The sequence below is a fragment of the Pholis gunnellus genome (genome assembly GCF_910591455.1).
Source record: "Pholis gunnellus genome assembly, chromosome: 15".
NCBI classification, from domain to species: domain Eukaryota; kingdom Metazoa; phylum Chordata; class Actinopteri; order Perciformes; family Pholidae; genus Pholis; species Pholis gunnellus.
The window spans coordinates 14220153-14246119 of NC_136542.1; the positions used below are offsets into that span (position 1 = coordinate 14220153).

At 42.9% G+C, this 25967-nt stretch overlaps 3 protein-coding genes across 5 annotated transcripts; 2 read left to right on the forward strand and 1 right to left on the reverse strand.

Moving 5' to 3' along the window:
* ccdc9b (coiled-coil domain containing 9B) lies at nt 1–14926 on the reverse strand. Of its 2 annotated transcripts, XM_079174213.1 has the most exons (15): nt 14731–14926; nt 12877–12983; nt 12019–12126; nt 11797–11901; nt 11500–11655; nt 10951–11100; nt 8778–8840; nt 6868–7046; nt 5541–5590; nt 5372–5407; nt 4933–5029; nt 3726–3759; nt 3062–3635; nt 2898–2980; nt 1–2526 (listed from the first exon to the last, which is right to left on the reverse strand). In XM_079174213.1, exons 3-15 carry the CDS (start codon nt 12112–12114, stop codon nt 2500–2502), a joined length of 1650 nt encoding a protein of 549 aa, XP_079030339.1. In that variant the 5' UTR covers nt 12115–12126; nt 12877–12983; nt 14731–14926; the 3' UTR covers nt 1–2499. The 2 variants fall into 2 exon arrangements, with proteins under 2 accessions (XP_079030339.1, XP_079030338.1); XM_079174212.1 differs by lacking the exon at nt 12877–12983.
* Nucleotides 14927–21072: 6146 nt separating this feature from the next.
* Nucleotides 21073–22179, forward strand: LOC306707044 (uncharacterized protein). Of its 2 annotated transcripts, XM_079174325.1 has the most exons (4): nt 21073–21175; nt 21259–21298; nt 21457–21576; nt 21784–22179. In XM_079174325.1, the coding sequence occupies exons 3-4, from the start codon at nt 21524–21526 to the stop codon at nt 22163–22165; spliced, it is 435 nt and encodes a 144-aa protein (XP_079030451.1). In that variant the 5' UTR covers nt 21073–21175; nt 21259–21298; nt 21457–21523; the 3' UTR covers nt 22166–22179. The 2 variants fall into 2 exon arrangements, with proteins under 2 accessions (XP_079030451.1, XP_079030450.1); XM_079174324.1 differs by lacking the exon at nt 21073–21175 and having other exon boundaries at nt 21191–21298.
* An 869-nt stretch (nt 22180–23048) lies between these two features.
* On the forward strand, nt 23049–25649 carry LOC306707322 (uncharacterized protein; the record flags this gene model as incomplete). The annotated part of the gene is made up of 5 exons (XM_079174715.1): nt 23049–23060; nt 23853–23863; nt 23949–24005; nt 24112–24135; nt 24237–25649. The coding sequence occupies 5 exons, from the start codon at nt 23049–23051 to the stop codon at nt 25609–25611; spliced, it is 1479 nt and encodes a 492-aa protein (XP_079030841.1). The 3' UTR covers nt 25612–25649.
* Nucleotides 25650–25967: the final 318 nt, after the last annotated feature.

Below are 25967 nucleotides of genomic sequence, written 5' to 3' on the forward strand. Positions count from 1 at the left end.
GAAACTTTATTGATGTTCTGTATGCCTTCTTCCAAACTAAGCTATGGTGCACACTGATTTAAATTAGCAGGGATCACACCTCGACACACACCCTCACAGTTATTCCTTCCTTATGAGCGTATGTGAAAACCTGTAGGACAGCAGTGGAAACCCAGGAGGAGCAAGACAATCACAACCACCTCCTAAATTTGACATTCAAGCGAGGTGACAATGGCGATGTGTAAAACGCTAGACGAGGACAGATGCTCAACTGCTCTATGGTTGTAGGTCCTAAATTTCGTTTATCTAAATTGAGTCCCACAGGGAATTTTAAATATCTCAGAGGCAATCTGTATGACATGTTTTTTAAACAGTTTCTGTTACCATCCATTCAAATTCTATATATAATATAGAACAAGGCCCCGATTCAAAAACACAACACTTTCTTTCTTGATGGTTAGACTGGCCTCAAACCGTCTGACTCGCTTCGTGGGGTTCCTGGTGATTTGTATTTTATGTAACCACAGCTGAAGCTGACCACATGTCCACTCTGTTCTCTACTGAGGGTTACATAACGGTTTACTACTGTAGCGCTGACACAAGCCCACAACGTCTTTGAGGACAGAGTTCTTGTAAGGCTTCTTATTACAGCTGTCACTTGATACCAACAATAAAATCACAGACTGCTAATAAATAAAAACAAATACAAATACATGGCAGATTTGTAAAATAATTCTGGTTAACATTGTGTTGTCCAAAATGGAGAGGCAAATAAATAAATTCAATGTTGATGCAGAACTGTTAATACAGTCCATTTAACACTACTGTGTGCTACGGTACAGGCCATGAAATAAACGTAAACCTTCAGTGTTTGAAGAAGCCAATATGCAAGGCACAACAGCTGGCTGAATTCTTGAAGCTTCACTAGCTTTTCAAAAATATTAGTGTCTCTTGTGATTATAAAAGAGAACAAATTACAAAACAATGCGAAAAGAGAATTTCAGCTGAATCCCAGTGTTTTGACTGTCGGTCCCACAGGGGCCAAAATCTTCAACAGAGGAAACGTTGGAGGCTGTTATCAACTGGGACTGTGTTTGAAACCAGCAGGAGTGAGCAATTGCAGATAATGTTTTAGTTCTCAAATTAGTTTTGATTCACAATTGTTGACTTTCAAGTCTCTACTGTCAGTTGTTTCAAATTACAGACACACAGTACATTGCAATTTCATATTAAGTGCTGAGAAACATGTACTGAGTCTGAGGAAGAGCAGATAATTGGGATTCAGCTGTAAAACGGTGCCAACTTTATACAACACAATAACAATGTGTTAAAGGGCAAGAGTGAGATTTTAGCTCCACAGTGTCATTTATTATTCTCCAAGCTACATATTGTTATGCCAGCAATGTGGATTTTGCTATTAGCTGAATGTTAGCTTAACATTAAAGGAGGAGTCCAGTGATTAAGAGCTGTATTTATATTAAGTTTGGGGACTTTGGAGACACCAAAGAATCATTTAAATCTGTGTAGCAGAGCACAAAGATAGGACTTTTAGTCCCTAGATTGGGTCAAACTTTAACCTTTAATCCTCAAGACTACATTTCCCATAATCCAACTTGATAGCTTCTCTTAGATCATATCTGCCTTGCAATCACCTTACTCCTTAGTTTCTCAACGTAAGCTTTCTGTTCAATTAGTGAATTCCAAATTGAGATAACCTTGATGACATCACTATGACATCATCAGGGTTATTTTGTTATTTTTGACCATGACGAGTTCACTGAGCTCGACGTGCGAAATGGACGGAGTCCCCCTTTAAACGTTCGTAGTAACAATAATAATGAAACACTTTTATGTCAGTAGTAATATTTTAGGAAGTTAACAACTTAACTGTTTTGGTCAGTGGCCAATGAGACAATAAGTCTCAGAGGTGCCCTTTAATACTGTAGTGATTTCTGATTAGTTAAAGGCCATTGACTGATGCTGGAAGCAATAAATAATGTGTGTAATCACACAGTTGTTATGTGTACAAATACAGACTGTACTGTAGGTCTGTCACTACTGAATCAACATATAATACAGTCTTCACTTATTGAAAGTACCTCTAAGGCAGAATCAGGCACTAGATAATTTGACCGTGGCTTTTCAAGAGCTATCTAAGTGTAGCCTCCTGATATGTACCCTGACATTTTCATACAAATGTAAACATTCAATGATATTGCACTGAAGCAGCGTATTAACATGTTGAAAAATGTGTCAGTACACATACTTTTATACCTATAAAGTGCTTGGATGTAAAAAATATTTGAGCAGGAAAAAACGTTCACCATTCCTTCGTCAAATTTCAGACAGTTTTGAAAACGTCCACAGGTGGGAGGCGCCACAGCAAAATGAAACCAGGGTTTTGTGTGTAAGCCACAGACAGGGTAACTCAAACGAGCTGCCCGAAGCAAAATGCAAATACAAAAAGACAAAGGCTCTGTGTCGCTGTGATTTGGTTTCAGTATTTACGTCCAGAAAATGTCAAACGATCTTCCCATGCTCTCTTGCCTGCAAAAAAAAGAGAGAAAAACATACACAAAAGTACAAGTTAAAGCTTATTCATTTTCCATAATTCAAATAATATTAATTTATTTTCTATATTAAGAATCTCAGCATGAAATTATATATTATCAAGCTGTTTCAGTGGTGGATGAGGTAAAGGGGCATTCTCTCATGAGACTATTTATCGTGCGCCAACAGGCCTCAGAGGTATATCCACAGCTGCAGTGCAGATATACTCTCTCTCTCTCTCTCTCTCTCTCTCTCTCTCTCTCTCTCTCTCTCTCTCATTTAACTCATCCTCCATTTGCACTTCCCTCCATCGGTCCATTTACACATCTATTGATCTTCTCACCCTTCTTCCTGTCTCTCACACTGACCTTGTCGCTGCTGGTGGAGTGTGTTGGGTGTGTTTCTCCCGACTCCAGGCTCAGCACAGACAGGCCAGAGTCTATTAGTTCCTCTTTGAAAGAAAACCAACACTAGTTTAGTTATATATCATCCGCATCGCAGAAATGTCAGGTCCATCGAAGCTATTGCATACCTGTGTTTGTGTTGCTGATGTTGCACTTGGCAAGCTCTACAGGCTGGACAGAGCTCGGCTGTAGCGAGGCACAGGCGTTTTCAGCAGAGGGGGAGCTGGGAGCGGTGGGGAGGGGGCTGTCTTCTTTAATACATTCAGTTTCAGAAGCCTGCTGCTGGGCAACAGGAGGAGCAGGCGGACCACCTCCCTGATCCTGAGGACTAACATCCTCCTGCTTGGCACTTTCCAGAGGCTGCTGTGGCCCCTGCACTATGTGTTGGTTCTTTCTAGGTGAGGAGACTTTTAAGGACCTCGTGCAGGCAGAGTCCTGAGAGCCTGTGGTTTGCTTTGTGTGAGCCACCTGGAAGAGCGCCTCTGAGAAACGCACTTTCTTCTCCGAACCCTGAGGGGACGAGGCCTCTGCCTTCCCCTGAGTGGGGGCTGCTGTGGATCCACTCACTTCCTCAGATGTACTCAGGGAATTCGGGTTGAGCGACAGCTTCAATTTCGAGTCCTCATCTTTCTGATCTTCCACCTCGGCATCTGTGAGGGCGTCGAGTTCCTCCAAAAACTCTTCTAACGTCGTGTCAGCAGACTAGAGGATGAGATTAGAACAACAAATCAATGTTGCAGTGACATTTATGAAGCAAGACAGTTTTACACTCACACAGGTTTGATATCTCACCTGTTCGTTCTCTCCGTCTTCATTTGCCTGCCATCTAAAAAAATAAATAAAGGGAACCATTTAAAAAAGAGCGTGTTGTTAATCTGTTGTTCTTTTCATTACCACATGCAATGTACAGTAAACCTCACAGAACGGCTAATTAAATAGTTTGACAGCTTGGGAAATACGCTTACTGCTTTCTCGCCGAGAGTTAAATGAGAAGATCGATAACTTTCTTACTGTGCGGTAAATATGAAGCTACAGCCAGCAGCCAATTAGCTCAGCTTATCATTAAAACAGGAAATTGGACAACAGATAGATTGGCTCTGTCCTGAGGTAACAAAATATGATGACAAAAAAGGAGATATGCTATAATTAGTGAGCTTTACAGGTGCTGGAAGGGGTATTCTGTTATCTTCAGACAGAGCCAGGCCATCTGTTTGCCCCTATTTCCAGTCTTCCTGCTAAATTAAGCTCAGCGTCTCCTGGTTGAAGCTTCACATGTACCATACCATGAGAATTGTGTCAATCTTCTCATCCAACTCTTGGCATGAAAGTGCATTGTATAGTCTTATAAGAGAAAGTAAAGGATGAGAGAAGTGGAGATAGAAGGCTGTGTTTAGGTTAGCTCTAGTTAGCTTTGGTCTGGCCTGAGAGCTGCCGCTCACTACACTACAATTTGTTCCCAGCTATGAATTCAGCTCACCCTGATAACAAGAATCTGTGAGGACACACCTGCATGCTGTTTTGCACCTGTTTTGGTCCCCTGACCCTTTCCTAGCTCCATCAGTGAGACGCATGGAGAGGAAATCATCTGGCACATTACACTTTCACACTAAAAGGCCATAATGCCTCACTCCTGGGTCTGTGGCCTCGTGGCTTTTTGAGATGACGCAATGCTTGTGTAACAACACACACTGAAAGCCTCCTCACCACCCAGCACAGTAGCTTGTTTCACAACACAGGATGGCTGGAGGAGGAAAAAAAAGAATTCCATGCCGAAACGAAGCCTTCTGGGTTATTTAGTCAGCTGCCACAACTTCTAAATCAAGCCTCGTGACATCTAAGGGAACGCGCTGGAAAACAACAACAGCCTTCGCACAGTCGTTTCACGTATTCCACTCGTCATAGTATGTTTTCCCGTAACACTCAATTCAGGCTCAATTCGTGCCCCCGGGTTCAATCAACTGTAATATCAGGTTGTAGATGACGTTTAGCTGCTACTGACCTCCTGGCTCTCCCAGTCAGACGATCTATGCCTTTTGCTTTACTGCTCATCACTAGCACGTCTTTAGCTCCCTTGTCTTTGCCTCGCTTCTCATGACCTAGGACAGAAGAATACCAAAGGTTGAGTCACGATTAAATGACATTTTACATAAAAAGACAGTTCTCATTTCGGCAGAAGAACCTCCCCCTCAAAATGATCTGCCTTTTTCTTACTAGCTGATATCCTACAAGTTAACCCTGTTTAATGAACCCCACGTGAATTATTTTCCACACCAATATCCTGTTTCAACAAAAATATCAAACTATAGCTGCAAGACGCTCTCAGAATGTGATTTCATTTACACTTGAAAATAAGAAGAATTCACAAAAGGTCTCCAGTATGATGATTTTAAACGTACTAAACGAATAAAATAATTATATTGAAGTGTGGGGTATCGCACCTGCTCGGGACGATCCTCTTCTAGTATTTCGTCCACCTGAAATAGAAAGAAACTGATTCGATAAAAAGGAAAGAGGACTCAGATAATGGAAACATCATGTTATCATCACACTGTGACGTGAACGGTCCTTTTCCTCATCTTCTCAGTTTGCGCTTCGTGAATGTCTCACCTCTGCTGGAGGGCCCCCAGTCTCTGTCAGCGAGGGATTTGTCCGAAAACCTAAAAGCAGAGGTTCAGTTAAGACAGAAACACAAACCGATGCAAGCAGTGTCTTATAATCGCTTTCTGTTGAGGGGGCATAACGGCCCATCTCCATCCCATCAACAGGCTCCTCTGACGTTCAAGTATCATTATTGTACATCTGTTATGTAAATCTGAGATTTTGCAGAATCGGTGAGTGGTTTTTTGCTGCATGAGTCACACTCTTGCATTTCACATCCAGTGAAGCCATCTACATTGTTGAATCAAAAACACACTTCCTCTTCTATTCTTACCCGAGGGCCTTGTTGAAGCCTCGCCAAATAAGGCAAGGTATTCCATCCCTTATCCCAAGTCAAAAATAGCCGCTCCTCTTTTGTCTCTTTACATTTTGAAGCTTACTTAAACAGCACATTCATTCACTCTGCAAATCTTTGCGCCACAGTCTGGTTTGTTTGAAATCCAACAAACACTTAGAATGACTGGGCTGTATCTCATTCCTCCTGTAATCAAACTCAATCTTCACAGTGTGAGAATACACAACCAGATAGGCTTACACACTGTTACATAACTGGTCATACAGGGATGCAAGGATGCAAGGATGCAAGGATACAAGCCTGAAAGGTAATTATTTTACCTAATAATTGACTTCACAAGATCTAGACTCGTGAGCACCTCATCTAATGTAAATAGAAAGACACCAGATGTTCTTCAAGGTCAGTTAGTTTGTTATCTACATCTGCACTAACAGTGAATGAAGCTTTTCACTAACTTCAGAAGTAAAAGAAGAGGAGAGAAGCATTGATTCTTAAAATAACTGCGAGGCAGGGGATATTTTGCCTGATATGAACTTGTTACACTCTGTTTTCATCTTCAGCCTGACATTGCCTCCACTCAAGGGTAGGGTCAATTCTTCCTAATCAATCATTTTAAGACGACAGGTGACAGGTGTGCCGGTGTGAGTGGAGCTTATGCTAAAGGTAAGCTAGCTAGCTGCTGGCATACAGACATTAGAGTGGCATCAATCTTCTCATGAAGTCTCAGCAAGACGATGTAAGTAAAACAAAAGAGAAGCATTGTTTTATAACTAAGGGGATTGAAGACTATGGATAGAGATGTAGATTTCCAACACTGGAAAGATAACACTCTAATCTGTGTCCAGCCAACATTTCCTGGAATTGAATTCTCCAATATAAAAATAGAGGGAGCCAATGAAATATCACCCGGAGGGACAGCTGTAAGAAATCTAAGACATTAGCAGAGGTGCCTTGGGAAGAGTGAGTGCTGAGAAGTCTTACATGTTCTCAGATTTGTCCACGTCCCACGCCCGTTTCCACTGGCCCTTGGCGTTTTTGTGGCGTGCCACTCTCTCCCTGTCGATCTGCTGGCGCTCTTTCTTCCACCGCACATACTCCTCCTGCTCCTCTTTCGACGTGGGGATGTTGAGGTCTGTGCTGGCCTGCAGGCTCTCCGGCTCCTTTAGCAGACACAAAACAGTTGCATTTGAAATATGCAATACATCCGAAGCGTCACTCCACACACTAATCAGAGCAGTAAAGCTCAACAACAGCCTCGCGTCAAGCATGGCTGCTCATGAAACAGCTTCTCGTCTCTAAACAAAGCAACAGGGCAGTATACAGATCAGTAGGGTTCAAAAGAAAAGGAACAAACAAGGATATTATTTTCATGGGTTCCACTTTACTGTAAATGCCGAGCGCTGCATCGCTGTAAACACTGACGGTGAGTGTCGGTCAATTCCAGTCGGCTCCTGTTTAAATACAAAGAGCTCCTTGTTTGTCTACCGTGACGACTGCAAGGCAACGCAATCAAATTCTTTGAGATATTATTCCTGTAAAAGGGTGTCCAGTAAACGCAATTAGATCCCCTTCCTCCATTCCCCTCTTAACCTGTTTATTTGCTGCCACGGAGAGCAGAAAGGATTGCTTGCTGATGCTAAAGGGAGATGTGATGCAGGCTCTTTAACACATCAAAGGAGACAGAGGCTGTGTGCTCTTGTTACAAAGCCCTGGAGCAAAACCAGGACTACAAACACTGCTGTGCTCCGATGGAAACCACGTAAAAAACACCAGCAGTCCCAGAGAGAGAAAGTGCTTATGAGTGTCTGTTTTTTGCTGTTTGGAGAAAAAAAAAATCAAATTGTGTGAGTAAAAGGGAAAAACAATCAGCATTTTACGACAGAGAGAGAGAGAGAGAGAAACGGCACATGACGGGTGATGTTTTCCTCTCAGGTGTGGACCAATCACAGCCGAGTAAACATGTTGCCTTCATGTGTACATTTATTGGAGAACATGGCATCTGTGCTCATCCCTCTGTTTTCCTCCCCCCGCCCTCTCCTCTGGCCCCAGGAGAACGTCAGTGTGCACAAGTGAGGCCGCTTCTAGCATGTTCCAACAGGCCGTCTCCTGATGACACCACAGCCGCCCTGCTAATTAGCACTTTTCAATTTCTCGCCTCCCTGAGGCCTCGCAGGGAGGTTGTCAGGGGCCAAGGCAGGTAGAGGAGCACAGGGAGTCTGGCCAGTGCTGAGAGAGAGCAGGACTCCGGCTCAGACACGTGCATGACATTTAGATAGACTGCTACATGGTGACTAAGAACGATCCTGCTAATATTCTCAATTGTTTCCTCCAAAGCTGCACTGGTTTAGGCCTGAAAATGCCAGAAGAGGTTTCCTACACATTTGTTAAACAAAGCAGCTATCAAATCCAACGGCTGTGTGACCTTTACCCCTTACACGACACCTTAAAAAAAACCTCTAAGCATTGTATTCCCTTGAGCTGCAGCTGCAAAGCCAGCAAGGTACAGAGAGGCAGAGCGGCATGAACAGCATCCCTTATTGTGCCTTTGAAGCCCACCCTCCCTATTAGCCTTATTAGTTTGTCGCAGGAAGGATCTGCGCGACAGCTCTGAGCTACTCCAGCAACGTTAACACGTGAGCCGGCGGGAGGCAGATGGGGACGAGCGTGTTGTGCCTTGTCTGCATGTGAGCGTTTGTGATGAGAAGCGTGTATTTGCATCCCTGTGTGTTTCGTGAGCTCACATAGTGGCGCTGTCATGTGGAAACCTTGTATTCTACATTTGTTTTCAGCTAGAGATACAACACTTTGAGATGGGTATACGTATTAGAGATGGTGACAATATGCATGTTATTGTGTTGTGTGTGTTTATGTCAACTGAGGCATTGTGGTACCTGGCATTGCTCTGAAAGCCTGTGCTGGTCCTCGGTGTGCTGCTGCCCTGGTTTAACCCCGTCCTGTCACAGAGGAGAGACAAGAAATAAAAGGAAGATCAACACAACGACAATGAAGGTGACACAGCAACTTGTTGTCAGCCAATTAAACACGGTTAAAAAAGAGGCACATTACTTCCGCCTTAAACTCTGAAAACAAATCAAGCGAGGGCACAGACGGAGGATTTAGGGGCCTACACTGCCCCCAAGTGGACTAACGGTCCTACAGCTTCATTTGTCACTTGTGGGTCAGTTTTAAATGTCCGCTCTGCAATGAGGTCACCAAGCAGAGCGCAGTTTGCGGGTGTGTTGAATTTTGAGTGTGCTTCTGCGAAGATGTACTCCGGTGATCACAGTGGATGAGTCATGTTGCCGTTAACAGCAACATTTGAACAGTGTCGAGGTGGGAGCAACAATAAATGCTGGACAGAGTGGTCTAGTGCACCTGCAAACAATGACACCCACATGCACTCTCCGACCCACACCCAAACGCTGCCTGGCTTATGCACAAACACAAAAGACCCCCGACTACCTTATTTCTTCTCTTCTTTCTCCTCTCACTCCTTCTTCCTCTCCTTCTCTGACCCTTTCCTGGCACCTCGCCAGGCCCGTCTCTTTGGCAGCATAATGAGCCTTTTCACAGCGAGAAGGCAGTCGAATGTTAATTAGATCAAATCGGTCCTTTCAGGATGGTGGGAATGGGGAAACAATTGTGCCAGAGGAGAGCAGACCACTAAAGGTTCCAGAGAGGAGAGAGGAGAGATGGAGGCTGGAAACAGACGGTGGGCTGCCAGGAGTCTCTCCCTTTCTCCCCCCAAGCCCCCTATTTTCCCCTCACTCCCTCCCTCTGCATTTCCTTTCTCATGAGTGTGAACTGACAGATTTGTCTTGAGGTACTTCCAGGCATTACAATCTGCCAAATAACCACACCCCTCTCGCAGTCATTATTTATTTACACACACACACTCATTAGAATATATTTCAGAGGCCATATATATGTGCAGCATGTCATGGATCTTTTCCAAACAAACATTGTCTCCTCCCATCAACACCCTTTTGCAGCTCTCAATATGTAAATATGATATTATGTAAACAGGGACCACGTGGAAACCAGTTCTCTGGGACTCACAGACTGGAGCGCTGGCCACTGTTCAAGTGCTGATTCAGTTCACATGATAAGTGAAGGGACCAAACAGGCAAAGAGAGCAGCGTGTTCAGCCCATAGGTGTAGTGCACATTAACTCAGACGGGACAGTTTGCAGCGCTCAGCGTATCAGCCAATCAGAGGCAGATGTATTTATACATATTTAGCAAGAGCCTCCAATGGCTTTGTGTCCGGAGACCCCTCCCACCTCTGTGTTTACAGTGGTGAGGATCAGCTGTCTGTGCTGTGCATGAACTCACTGATTGAGCAGCCTGTGTGTGTGTGTGTGTCAGACTGAGGCAGAGCAGCTGTTCTGCATACCCGGGGGTGGGGGTTCAATGACAGTGTGGCATTTCACAGCCTGGCCGGGGGTTCTGCATGTGCACGAGTCTCTGCCTATCTGCGGTAAATATGGAATCTGAGACCGACAGTATATAGTGAAGCTATTGATGTTAAACATGCCATCTCTGATCTCATGCTACCAATAACAAGAGCTATGAAAGCATCGATCTATCTTGCACGGCCCTAGAGGGACTCTGTGAACTTAACAGGCCAAAAGGAATCTAAACCCAAACGATTGAGTGAGTTTTCCTTTGCTAAAAAAATACCCACTTCAGAGGGAGAAAAGAAGAGAAATATCTATCAGATCTGAGTGGGATTAACATAAAAAAGTAGGAGTAGGGCTCCAGGCCTTTTGAAGGTTTGTTTCTACAGCACATCTACCAACAGCTCTATTAGTAGCCCCCCCCTCCGTTCTTCCCACACCAGTCAGTCACTGCCCCTGTCCACCTCCTGTCCACAGACCATTGTGCTCCATCACTGGAGGGGAGTGGCCAGCCCACATGTCTGACAGCTATGTAAAACACGTCGGTGCAGCACGAGAACGAACAAAGCGGGGTCAGGGAGTGGAAACAGGCAGGAGGGTGCATGCCGGGGTTTTAAATGCTGAAGCGTACGATCACTGGAGTGCTCACAGTGTCCGATTCAGACCTGTTCTGCTGCGTCTCTCTTGGTCGTGTGAGGCGGCTGATTCCCCCTCCCAGCTGACTCCACACTCCTCGCCGGTCCGTCATCTGTAGGACTCTTGATGTCCGAAGGGCCGGGCCTCCTCTCTGGCCTCTCACTCACCACCCTCTTACCCTGGAGAGACAGGTACTCATATTAGGGTGTCATATCTGTAGCCACAGAGCCAAACCTTCTCATGTCCAAAACATGCATAAAGATTATTCATTTCAGGGTTCAAATTTGTTGCAATACAACCTTTTTTATTCATGAGCACAAATCAGAACATTTACCCCTCCCACATATCCATGTGCATATCCATCCTTCTTAAGAGCTCCTGCATTCTTTGCAAGTCATCTTACTTGCTTTGTACATAAAACCTATTGGTTGATCACATTGCTTTCAGCTCGGTGTACTGAATGAGGAATTGCTTTTGTTATTCCTTCATGTATTACAGGTAAACCTCAGGGGTTTTTGGGGGTTTCCCATATTTGTCCTTGTCGCTTTAAGTGGAAATTGGGACTGCAGTGTATTTACCTTTTTGCCAGCCATGGTGACCGTTAGCTGCTTCCTGTGGCCTCGCCCAGCCCCCTGCGGTGGGCCTTCCCCCCCCTTGTCGGGCCCGGCCTCCTGCTGTCCTTTCCCAGCCGGTGAACCACCGCAGAATGGCTTCGTGACCACCACGCGGCTATCCTGCTCCGGACCAAAGACACAAACATATTCTAAAAATATTTTCTTCTTGTCCTCAGAAAAAAAGTGTGACTGAGATTTGCTGTCAGCAATAACAGCAGTGCTTTGACGCGTGAGCTTTTCAAGAACTATTGAGAAACTCACACTGGTGGACTTGCTGATTGTGATGGTAAGATCCTCAGCTTTGGCCTTGTGGCTCTGTAGCGCCGTTCCCTCCTCTTCTGCCCTCTTCCTGTCCTCCTCCACCTCCTAAATACAACACAATGAAAACAACAGATTAATCAGGAAGCCTGAAAGAGCTTCAGGCTCTCATAGAAAAGACACAAGACCCAGACAGCCTCTCTGCTTGCAAGCACCTGCCCGTACCTTGTGCCTCTTCATGAGCGCTTCATTCTTCCTGCGGAGAGCCTCGATCTTCTTGTCCAGCTCTTGGTCCCGCTCATGATCCCTCTTAGGCATCATCTCACTGGGGTTCTGGAAAGGGACACGTCAGATCAGTAACCTCACATTTAAAAATGAAAGCCTTGTGTGCAAAACATGTCTTTAGTGCATCTGCACTAACTGAACTTTTTTTGTATTTTTAGCTTTTGAGCGCCGTATGAATTTTGTTGATACTAGTGTACAGATATCAAAACAAAACCCTTTTTTCAACCTTACTTTGATAATAACAGTAGCCAAAAATGTCATTTAAATAACTATCTGATTAATTAAAACAATGATTAAACTCTGAGCAGACATTGCATGCCAGCTTTTGGTATTTGAGGGTTTTCAATGCACGACTGCGTGCACTGCGATAACACGCAGCACTGAGGCACTCTCACACCCGCCACAGATGGAGCATTCATTAAGAAGCTCGGTTACACAGAGAGAATGCATCTGCTGAGCATCCTAAACATCCCAATGCGGTCAGCAGAGCATGCCTCCTCACACGACAAGAGGCCCCATTCTGAAAATCTCCATGTGCTCTCATGGAGCAGCAACTAGGTGTGTGTGAGTAACACTTCCTTTCATTAAAATCCCTCTTTAACACACTGTGCCAACTGCGAACATGAAGAAATGTGCAGAAATATTCAAAAGAGGCCAGAATAGGATACTATCACAGAGTGATAATGGGGAGGCGTCAACCATGCCCAACACAGAGATCTCATTTCAGCCTGCAGCAGCTTCCTGTTCCCTCTCCAATCTGCTCTGCGTAGTCTCTCTGGATCTGTGTGGTTCCTTCACCTGACTGTGACTGTGAATGGTGACGGAGGAACTCCTCTCCGCAGCGTGAGGTTCACGGGAGTATACCGCCCTCTTTAAAGACCAGGGTCACTAGAGGTTCAGGTCAGCTGTGTGACAATGAAAGAAGAAGCTGCATTAAAACCGCTGTACTGCGCAACCTGTTTTAAAGGGATAGCACCACATTTGGGGAATTTAACTCATTCACTTTCTTGACTTTGTGCCAGCTGCTGCCTGTAGCTTCACATTTAACGCACAGTCATGAAAGTGATGTCGAAAAAGATTCTTAGCTAGAAAGCACATATTCCAAAATGTTGAAGTGGTCCTTTAAATTGGTGCACCAAATGCATCTGCTGAGCATCCTAAACATCCCAATGCATACTTAATGCTGTATGAAATGTCAGCATTAAGACTGGTGACAAGGCAGCCCCTCCCTCATATGAAATGCAACATATTGTTTCACAGACTCATGCTCCATGAGGTGAACTACAAAAAACATTTAACTTCTCAAACAAATGGGTCACCAAAGACACCAAAATGTAACTTCCAACAGATGATAGGCTGCGATAGACAAATATGTGTCAATCTTTTTGGAAAGGTGGGATCAGAGTTATGATGCATTTTGCTAGCCAGCATTTATTTTCATATTGTATACAAAGTTTCATTCAGCCCACAAACAGCAGCGCTCTGTGAATACTCAACGAACGACAATCATTGTGAAAAACAAAACAAAACAAGGATCTCTCGACTCAATCAGCTAAAACAAGTGTTTCCCACTTTGAATCAATCACTGACTGTTGTTAGTCAGAGCTGAGGACAAGTGACAATAGAATAGTTGCCTCCGCTGCTTGTTGAAACTGTGAAAACACATAATTCCTTTTGAAGTACCCCATTCTCCCAACTCCGTAGAAATTATTCGGAGGGGTCAGACCGTCTTGATGTGCCAAAGTCAGTCATTCAACGACAGGGTCGAGGCTGCTCTCTGTGAAATTAGCACAGGACGATGAATCACAGCGAGCGCACAAGAGACCGAAGCGCACAAAGGCCGTCACATTGTGACTGCGAGAAATAACTATAGCGCTTATTCGACCGACGCCACTGTTTCGCCTGCAAACAATAGCTGCCACTGAGATGAAGTTGACTGTTGAATGAATGACGAACAGTGAAATAACAAAAGCTACACGTCCTGAATGCAGGGTGTCAAACCTGCAAAGACACGGTGAGCGTGAGCAAAAGTTGGGACTCACTCAGAGAAGCGGCTGGAAAGTGGTTACCTCACGGCTTCTAGTTGTCAGGGTATCCAAACACAACAGACCATGAGGACATACCACCAAGAATAGGCGCAAGGGAGTAGACGCTGCCCAACCGGAGTCTCTGCGAGGCCAATGGCGGAGACCGAAGTAAACACCGGCCTCCACAAAGTGGGGAGACTCTCTGTTGTGGGGACGGTGCCCCTTCTGGGATCGGCCCGGCGAGTTCTGTGATGTGTGCAGCATCAATACACAACCACAAAACACGCAGAGACGATGTGGGTCTGCCAGCGGACGGCACCCATGCCTGGACAGGCAGGCGAAAGGGAAGAGGAGGGGAGGGGGGGGGGGGGGGGGGGGGGGGGACCCTGCAGAGAGAAAGATGCCAAGGCTTCCTCGCTGCCCAGCGTTCCTGCCACCTACACAAGCTCCAACAGGGGAGAGGAAGAACATAACTGAAACGCTGCATGTAGCACCAGCTAAATCTGCGACAGAGCAGAGGGAGGAAGAGGGGGAACCTAACACCAGAGAGAGAGAGCGAGAGAGAGAGAGAGAGAGAGATGTGTGGGAGGAGAAGGGAGAGGGAAAGGAGAGAGAAGGCACTCACGGGTCTTTCCATGTCAGCGGTGAGAGCTGGGCTGGGTCCAGACGCGAGGCAGCCGAGGCGGCAGAGAGGGCTGCCTGGAGTCGACGATCATGCCTCGATTACAATGAGCCAAGTTGGGCAAGCAGCCAAGACGTCTAACAAACACACAGAGCTCCCCTGTTAACGGATTTCACAGCACCCATCCGCTTGTCCTCTCCCCCCCTATCTCTCTCTCTCTCTCTCTCTCTCTCTCTCTCCAACCCTCCCACCCTCCTGCACATATGCTCTCCCACTCCCTCACTCTAAAGCACTTGCTCTTTCCCCTCCTCACTTATCCTCTGCTCAAAGCATGCTAGCTATATCCCGTCCCACTCCCCACCATCTTTAAGAATATTGGCGCTATTGCCTAATTGACATTATAATATTTTTTTTGTTACTGCGTATATATTTACATGTGTCATCTTATGCTTAGCAGCCGCAGCAAATCTATACTATTACTGCCAGTGGCAATAAGATAATAGTTTTATAATATCCATAATCTGATTATTTTGTAACTGTTTCTTTATTTCTTCTCTGAAGCCAGGGGCGTATATATAAGGCCTTCAGGGTTGGTGAATAATGACTTTGGGTCCGTATTTGTGCTGACAATTTGTGGTATATGAACGTTTATGATTTATATTTGTTGTTGTTTTTGAGAATGTTTATATGTAATCATGCTGTGTGTGTGTTTTCTGTGTGGGAGCTTTCAAACGTCTTTTCTGTTATATCCTTACAAGATATTATTATTCACATTAAAACGTGACGCTCTATAAATCTCAACCTCATAAATGAGATGCATGTTGTTTGTTCCCACTGTGGTTTCAACAGCTGCGTCTCCTACAAGCTCCAGACTACATGTTTAGAGTACTAAAGAAGCTTCCTAAAGACTAAAGGGGGGGGGGGGGTTGTCTGTAGAATTTCCCACAATTCTTCATGCATGGCATGCTGCTGCCTTTGCCAAAGCCAAGTCTGACAGCTAATGACATGCAGCAAACCGGGAGCCTGGCAGACAAATGCCAAAGGCAGCAGAGTCAGAGCATTATGGAAACAAACACATCTTTGAAAGTCACCCCTCTGAGCTACATTTCACTCCGCATTGCTTACATTCTACATGGATCAGTCCTGCTAATAAGCAAAAGCTCTTTACATATTTTAGCCTACAGGTATTTGAGCTATTTTTTTAATTAATGTTAAGAAAAGTCTCGAAAAGAAATACCTGGAAATTATTGAAGTATGTGAGTTACAGCAGGTTTATGAACTTTGAATGTCAAATAAAGGATAAACCGGTAGTTGAATTTTAATATTATAACGTAATTTAACCTGTAAATCAACGAACAAGACCAAGGAACCTTTGGGCTGTATTGTGCTACATGCTAACAGTGCCGATGCTAACAGTGCCGATGCTAACAGTGCCGATGCTAACAATGGCGATACTAACAGTGCTACATGTTAACAGTGCCAATGCTAACAGTGCTACATGCTAACAGTGCCGATTCTAGCAGTGCTACATGCTAACACTGCCGATGCTAACAGTGCTACATGCTAACAGTGCCGATGCTAAATGCAGACTCTGGTTGTCCGTCTTAGTTTAGCGTGTTAGCATACTAACATTAGCTAATTACCACTAAGCACTTAAAGTACAGCTGAGGCTGATATGAAGGCCATTAGTTAGCAGGTATTTGGGCATAAATCAAAGTAATGGAGCAAGTGGAAATGTTGTGTTTAAGATACAGATTATAATACGTTATTTCAGTCTGGACCAAACAACTCACCAACAAGCTGCTAACATGTCTAAGAAATAGTTTATATCCTTCACACAAGTTAATTAGTCTTCCTCATAATATATTTTTTATTGTCGGGTTAATGTACATAGAATTAGTTCATTATACTTGCCTCTAAACTTAATACCAGATTCACTTTCGGGGATAACACATTATTTATGCTAATGAGTGCATTTACAGTTAGCTAAAAACAACTTTGATATTAGACATTGATATTATTTGATAATTCCCTTTTTTTTGTCCACACAGTAACTCAAACTCATAATTTAAAGACCATTTTTTTCTTTAGATGATAGATAACGTTAGATAATTGAGATATTAAAGTAAAGCTGCACTCACCTTCACATTAGCTGGATTCTGCAGCACCGTCATCAAGATGAAGCTGTTTCACATCATGTCCACTAGATGGCGCCAAATCAACTTTAAACTGGAGCCTCCAACACATGAGGGAGAGTCCTGACTTCTGAGGAGAGGAGCACGAGGAAGAGGCCGCCTCCCTCCTAGCCTGCTTTCCTTTGCTCGATTCATTGCGGCTGATGCCCTAAAAATACATGTCATAATATTGTATGATAAATATTGCATGTTTATTATTTCAATCAAAATCTGCTGGAGATTAATTGGAATAAGTGAAACAATAATGCAATGAAAAATAATGTGAAATTGAAATAAAGAGTACAAAATGAAATAAAAGTGGGTATTTCATAGTTAACAGCATTTTTGTTGTGAACTAGCGCCATTGTTTTCTATAATCACGCAATCGCTTTGCAGTTTGTCCCATTTCTTCTTCATTTAACTTTTCGGTTAACAGTTAACACTGTCACCCAAATGAATATGATTGTACAGTGTTTGTTTTATAACTGGTTTGCACTTCAAACATTCAACTTTGTGCATTGACATGAGACATAGATCAAAATATGACACCACAAAGATGTTTAGACGTGTCGGCGGTTCAGAGAACAAAGGACATGTCATGTTTTGGGTGTATCCTGAAAAACTCACCTGGACACACGCCCGTTTGTTTGTCTGTCCTCTAGTGATCTTAGAGAAACACATGTGACATTTTCAACCTAGTTTTACGAAATGCCTGAAGAGGGTGAAGCTGTGAACTAGAGCTGTGATCTGTATAATATGCTGGAAATACCCAGAGAGACAATGACGATGATCTTGCTATTGTTGCAGTTTGAGCTGGTTGTTACAAACACAAACATGTGTACAGCAGTGTCTAGGTTGCCTCATGGGCGGTACTGTTGCATATCTAACTGGTGAAGTTTCCTACTCCCTCAAATACTTTATTTTGAGATACTTGTATTTTACTAGAGCTCAACTCAACTACAATTTATAGGCAATTATGGTACATTTGACTCCATTTTTACTTCCCAAGATTATAAAAAGTTTAAATCAGCGCCTCCACCTCTATAGCAATTACATTGTTTAACACATCAGTAATAATAATCCATTACATTCAGACAGTGGCAATGTGCACATTTCATTTGAATTCTTTAAGAATATGTTGGTGCTGATACCTTTGTGACCTAAAGTAAAAATACAAAAGCATGACTTGAGTGTTTTTATAGTGTCATATAATGTATTTTACTACTTACGTTAACGATCTCAACACTTACCGCATGGCTTCTAAACGAGGATTTGGTTTGCATGTTTGGGCATAATGCTGCCACCCTATACTTTAGGACTGCTGCACCCTTCAGAACCTGTTTGCATGTTTGGGCATAATGCTGCCACCCTATACTTTAGGACTGCTGCACCCTTCAGAACCTTTTTGCACGAGGGAGAATCAAATAAAAGCATCAATCAACAATTACCTCTTTCTTGTACCATGTATGACTAATACGTAGAGTTAGTCGCACACATTGGTTTCTGCTTTAGCAAAATACAGGATATAATTTCAAATAATTATGTTTACAACAGCCAGTAAGTTCAGCATCTGTATAAGCGCATGATCTTAGTAAGAATATCCACATTAAACTTGATGTTTTTGTTACTGAAAGGATTCGTTTGCTCTAACTTGACCCGTCAGCGCTCAAATCTTCAGTCAGAAAGAATCCGTTAAAACAGAACATGTCAACATTAATTCATTATTTGGCACTTTCACAATGAATAATCAGCGAAATACGCAGACTGTGAACATATTCCAGTTATGTCCAATTTAATCATTTGATATTTAATGTAATAGGCAGCATGTTGTGTTTTGTATACTATTTAGCAAACAGTATAGTTTTAAATAAAGAAGAAATGTTTAATCAGAACTAAAACAAAAACCTGTACTGCTAGGGCGGGCCAGGTTCATCTCTGAGGTTACACCCCTGCACTTAAATGTCTGTAAAGATCCTTCATTTAATGTGGAACTGTCAGCAGCTCTCAGACGCAAAAACATTGTCAGGTGATTTCCTGGCCAAACCCAAATCTTACCTGTCCTACAACTATTAAACAATGACATTTCAGAACACGAGCCTCGCGTGCAGAACTAACACACCCATATTCTTCATCTATAAATGCAGACTGAGCACACACATTAGACACAAACCCTTTTGACTTCTGCACCAGGTATGTAGAGGAATAGCAGCATTGTTGCCTATTTGAAATGACTGAAACTTCACGATTCTCCTCGCTTTCTTTTTTTCCCCCAGACAAAGACTTTCTACTGCAGCCGTCAACAAGACAACATGTGTAAGTCTCTTTGATTCATTGTTTCATTTCTCTAAGAATGTTTTGGAATAGTTTTCTGTGCAGAAAAAAAAAGCTTTTAAAAACATTTTTGTTTGTGTGTTATTTCTCTGTAACTTTGCAGTTTTTGACTTTGTTTCTTTTTTGTCTTTCCATCACAGGCGACAACGAGGTGAGTTGGTTTCCTTACAGAGCTTAAGTCTGTGACAAACAGCAGGAAAACAGGTATGCTTATGAAGTTGTTTTCCTCTCCTAGAACATGGGAAAGAAGCCAGAGGAATGCCCAGGAGGGGACTCAACCGAGGTAAAACATCTTTCATCTTCCTAATTTGTGCTTAATGCTGGTTTGCCCCACTGGCTGACTCAGTAACACTGTAGTGCTCGTAATAATTTCCCATTGTCTTTTACAGAAAAAAGGACAATGTGAAAAGGTAGGAGTACTTTTAGAATTAAAACTATAGAGCCATTTATTTCTCTATGTTTTTAAGAAAATGCATCAATCGCTGTTGTTATGATTCTTTACAGGGGGAGAAGAAGGGACAAGGACAAGGACAAGGACAAGGACAAGGACAAGGACAAGGACAAGGACAAGGACAAGGACAAGGACAAGGATGTGGTGGAGGTCGTGGAGGTGGAGGTGGTGGCTGTGATAAAAAATGAAGAAATATTTGAATCTCAGTTCTGTTATAGTGATGTATAGACTTAAATGCGTCTCCAATAAAATAATCCATCAAAATAAAAGACTGGTCTATTATTTATTGACATAATATACACTTATGCCTATGAACTTGTCTCCATAATCGGAGGATGGCAAATGTACAGGGCGGCGTTCTACGGAGGAATATAATGATGTGAGCTTGTGAGTATTACAGCCATGACAAACATTGAGTGGCAAACAAATATGTGCAGAACTTCAGCGCAGGATGAACAGATTGAGTTGGTGAAATGAAATGCAATAGAAGTCAGGATGATAATAAGCAGCGATACAAATCAATCAGCCCCCATAATATAATACTGAAACCACATAATTACAAAATAGCATTAACTCACTGGTATGTGGCTGCAACAGAAACTATGCTGATAGAATAAAGTTCAGTGAAACGCAAATACTCAGTGACAGAATATTTAGAAAATGCATAGCATATTATGGTGATGTTATAAACAAGATAAAATATTATTAAAGATCCAAAGTCATCATAAACCACCGGACACTTATTAAGTATTCCTATTGGAGTTCATTGGAATATTAAACCTGGCTTATAGTGCCCTCAACAAGTTTTGTTGTTAGATTTTCCCATTAACTCGCCCGCCAGTAAACTAGAAAATAGGTTATTTGATCAAATAATACCATGATTATGACTTTGGAAAAACATTTAGTAACCAGTTCCTGAATATTCATTTGTGAAATAGATATAATGCATTTAGCTGGGGAAAAAATGTCTACGTTCATTTGATCCGAGAAATCACAATCCCTCATTCTACATTAGTGCTGTGTGAACGGAAAAGGTTCTCAGCATGCAATCGTGCCACACTCACCTTTATTTCTATTGAACGGGAGTCTGGAGTGTCCACAGATGTACACCTTTACTACTAATTAGTCACATACTCCATATGTTTGTGGATTGTGATAAATACATATTATATAAATATCTAATAATTACAATTAGTTAAATGAAGGAATAGAAAAAGAAACAAACGATAATAATTAAGAAATCAATATATATATGTGTGTGTGAAGATCCTTCATTTAATGTTTACAGGTGGAACTGTCAGCAGCTCTCAGACAATAAAACACTGTCAGTTGATTTTCTGGCCAAACCCACATCTCACCTGTCTACAACTATTAAACAGTCACATTTTACAAGATAAGACTCGTGTGCAGAACTAACACACCCATATTCTTCATCTATAAATGCAGACTGAGCACACACATTAGACACAAACACTTTTGATTTCTGCACCAGGTATGTAGAGGAATAGCAGCGTTGTTGCCTATTTGAAATGACTGAACCTTCATGATTCTCCTCGCTTTCCTTTTATTTCCCAGGAAAAGACTTTCTACTGAAGCCGTCAACAAGACAACATGAGTAAGTCTCTTTGATTCATTGTTTCATTTCTTTAAGAATGTTTTGGAATAGTTTCCTGTGCAGAAAAAAAAAGCTTTTAAAAACATTTTTGTTTATGTGTTGTTTCTCTTTAACTTTGCAATTTTTGACTTGTTTTTTTTTTAATCTTTCCATCACAGGTGACAACGAGGTGAGTTGGTTTCCTTACAGAGCTTTAAGTCTGTGACAAACAGCAGGAAAACAGGTATGCTTATGAAGTTGTTTTCCTCTCCTAGGGTGAAAAATGCGACTCAAACGAGGTAAAACATCTTCCATCTTCCTAATTTGTACTTCATGCTGGTTTGCTCCACTGGCTGACTCAGTAACACTTCAGTGCTCGTAATAATTTCCCATCGTCTTTTACAGAAAAAAGGGGTATTACAACCTTTTAGATTTAAAACTATAGAGCCATTTATCTCTCTACGTTTTTAAGAATATGCATCAATTGCTGTTATGATTCTTTACAGGAGGAGGAACAAGGCCAAGGAGGTGGTGGTCGTGGTGGTCGTGGAGGTCGTGGAGGTCGTGGAGGTGGTGATCGTGGCGGTCGTGGAGGTGGTGATCATGGCGGTCGTGGAGGTGGTGATCATGGCGGTCGTGGAGGTGGTGATCGTGGCGGTCGTGGAGGTGGTGATCGTGGCGGTCGTGGAGGTGGTGATTGTGGCGGTAGTGGAGGTGGTGATCGTGGCGGTCGTGGAGGTGGTGATTGTGGCGGTAGTGGAGGTGGTGATCGTGGCGGTCGTGGAGGTCGTGGAGGTCGTGGCGGGCGTGGAGGTGGCGATTGTGGCAGTGATAATTGATAAAGAAATATTTGCATCTCAGTTGTCTTATAGTGATGTAAAGACTTAAATGTGTCTCCAATAAAATAATCTCTAAAAAGAAAAGACTGGTTTATTATTTATTCACATACAGTAATATACACTTATTCAAAACAGATGCATGTGAACTTGTTTCTATAATTTGAGGATGGTAAATATGCACAGTCGGATGTTAACTCTGCAGGGCGAGTTTGTTATGAGTATTACAGCCATGACAAACATTGAGTGGCAAACAAAACAAATATGTGCAGAACTTCAGCACAGGATGAATAGATTGAGTTGGTGAAATGAAATGCAATAGAAGTCAGGATGATAATAAGCAGCAATACAAATCAATCAGCCCCCATAATATAATACTGAAACCACATAATTACAAAATAGCATTAACTCACTGGTATGTGGCTGCAACAGAAACTATGCTGATAGAATAAAGTTCAGTGAAACGCAAATACTCAGTGACAGAATATTTAGAAAATGCATAGCATATTATGGTGATGTTATAAACAAGATAAAATATTATTAAAGATCCAGTCATCATAAACCACCAGACACTTATTAAGTATTCCTATTGGAATTCATTGGAATATTAGACCTGGCTTATAGTGCCCTCAACAGGTTTTGTTGTTAGATTATTTTGTTTGTTGATCCGTACAAAAAAAGCGAAATCCTTTTCGTCAAGACAAACAGTTTTTGTTTTTGTTTTATCGACAAACATAAAAGCTTTCTCTCCATAATAAGCTGCTCAGCTGTTGGGATCCAGATGGGCAGAGGCACCAAGCAGTTCATCTTTTAACTGTTTCAGTGCTGATTTTTATTGCAACCACAGAGCCTGCAGTTTCTAGCAGGAGAAGTTGTCTTTTCTCAGAATGTTGCTCTGCATTTTGATTATACCATCGTTGCATAACTACCATCAGATGCAGCTAAGTGTAAATCCTCCACAGCAGCAACATCGCCTGTCACAGTGCTTGCTGTTATTTTGTTTCCCAATCGGGACATTTTTTGTTTTGCCTTATGTTCTGCATTGTTGAATTTATGTATTTCTTTGGTGTTTAGATCCACAGAGTCTCTGGTTTCAAGTCAGCTTTCTCCTGAGCATTTTCTTAACCCAGCCTCTGTCACTGACATAGTTCATTTAAGATGTATCAATGGCCCTCAACTGTTTCCCTGCTTATAGAAAAGTGTTAGTTTAATATTAGTCTCTATTTATCCTTCAGAAGATCCTTCATTTAATATTTTGAGGTGGAACTGTCAGCAGCTCTCACACACAAAAACAGTCGATTTCCTGGCCAAACCCAAATCTTACCTGTCCTACAACTATTAAACAGTCACATTTTACAAGATAAGACTCGTGTGCAGAACTAACACACCCATATTCTTCATCTATAAATGCAGACTGAGCACACACATTAGACACAAACACTTTGGATTTCTGCACCAGGTATGTAAAGGAATAGCAGCATTGTTGCCTATTTGAAATGACTGAACCTTCATGATTCTCCTCGCTTTCTTTTTATTTCCCAGGAAAAGACTTTCTACTGCAGCCGTCAACAAGACAAAATGAGTAAGTCTCTTTGATTCATTGTTTCATTTCTCTAAGAATGTTTTGGAATAGTTTTCTGTGCAGGAAAAAAAAGTTTTTACAAATGTTTTTGTTTATATGTTATTTCTCTGTAACTTTGCAGTTTTTGACATTTTTTTGTGTAATCTTTCCATCACAGGTGACAACGAGGTGAGTTGGTTTCCTTACAGAGCTTTAAGTCTGTGACAAACAGCAGGAAAACAGGTATGTTTATAAAGTTGTTTTCCTCTCCTAGGACGAGATGGGAGAAGGGCCAGAGGTCGAAGGATGCCCCGGACGGGACTCAAACGAGGTAAAACATCTTTCATCTTCCTAATGTGTGCTTAATGCTGGTTTGCCCCACTGGCTGACTCAGTAACACTGTAGTGCTCATAATAATTTCCCATTGTCTTTTACAGGAAGAAGGAGGACAATGTGAAGAGGTATGAGTATTACAACCTTTTAGAATTAAAACTATACAGCCATTTATCTCTCTATGTTTTTAAGAAAATGCATCAATCGCTGTTGTTATGATTCTTTACAGGGGGAGGAAGACGGACAAGGACAAGATAAAAGACAAGAAAAAGGACAAGGAAGAGGATCTGGTGGTCGTGGTGGTCGTGGCTGTTATCATGGAGGTGGTCGTGGAGATTATGAAAGTCGTGGAGATTATAAAAGTCGTGGTGATTATGGAGGGGGTCGAGTTGATCATGGAGGTGGGCGTGGTGATCACGGAGGTGGGCGTGGTGATTATGGAGGTGGGCGTGGTGATCATGGAGGTGGTCGTGGTGATTATGGAGGTGGTCATGGAGATTATAGAAGTCGTGGTGTTTATGGAGGTTGGCGAGGTGATCATGGAGGTGGTCGTGGTGATCATGGAGGTTGGCGTGGTGATCATGGAGGTGGGCGTGGTGTTCATGGAGGTGGTCGTGGTGATCATGGAGGTTGGCGAGGTGATCATGGAGGTGGTCGTGGTGATCATGGAGGTGGGCGTGGTGATCATGGAGGTGGTCGTGGTGATCATGGAGGTGGTCATGGAGATTATAGAAGTCGTGGTGTTTATGGAGGTGGGCGTGGTGATTATGGAGGTGGGCGTGGTGATCATGGAGGTGGTCGTGGTGATTATGGAGGTGGGCGAGGTGATCATGGAGGTGGTCATGGAGATTATAGAAGTCGTGGTGTTTATGGAGGTGGGCGTGGTGATTATGGAGGTGGGCGTGGTGATCATGGAGGTGGTCGAGGTGATCATGGAGGTGGTCGTGGTGATCATGGAGGTGGTCATGGAGATTATAGAAGTCGTGGTGATCATGGAGGTGGGCGTGGTGATCATGGAGGTGGTCATGGAGATTATAGAAGTCGTGGTGATCATGGAGGTGGTCGTGGTGATCATGGAGGTGGTCGTGGTGATTATGGAGGTGGTCGAGGTGATCATGGAGGTGGTCATGGAGATTATAGAAGTCGTGGTGATTATGGAGGTGGTCGTGGTGATCATGGAGGTGGGCGTGGTGATTATGGAGGTGGGCGTGGTGATCATGGGGGTGGGCGTGGTGATCATGGGGGTGGTCGAGGTGATCATGGAGGTGGTCATGGAGATTATAGAAGTCGTGGTGATTATGGAGGTGGGCGTGGTGATCATGGAGGTGGGCGTGGTGATTATGGAGATGGTCGAGGTGATCATGGAGGTGGGCGTGGTGATCATGGTGGGCGTGGTGATCATGGAGGTGGTCGAGGTGACCATGGAGGTGGTCATGGAGATTATAGAAGTCGTGGTGATTATGGAGGTGGTCGAGGTGACCATGGAGGTGGTCATGGAGATTATAGAAGTCGTGGTGATTATGGAGGTGGTCGTGGTGGTCGTGGTGATCATGGCTGTGATAAATGATGAATATTTGAATCGCAGTTCTGTTAAAGTGATGTAAAGACAATCAATACAATGTAAATGCATCTCCAATGAACTAATCCATAAAAAGAAAAGAGTCTATTATTTATTCACATACAGTAATATACACTTATCCAAAACAGATGCATATGAACTTGTTTCTATAATCTGAGGATAGTAAATATGCCCAGTTGGATGTTAACTCTGCAGGGCGGCGTGTGTGATGACAGTCGAGCCTCCCCAGTTGTACTTCTTGAATACGTTTTAATGATCTGATTGGTTGAAGACTACGACAATCAACAATCGTCCCCATTTACTTAAACTGCAAAGGGATTCACTTGTAATTTTTAAGGCCTCCGGGCAGATTTTCTTTTACCTAGATCTGATTGGATAAAA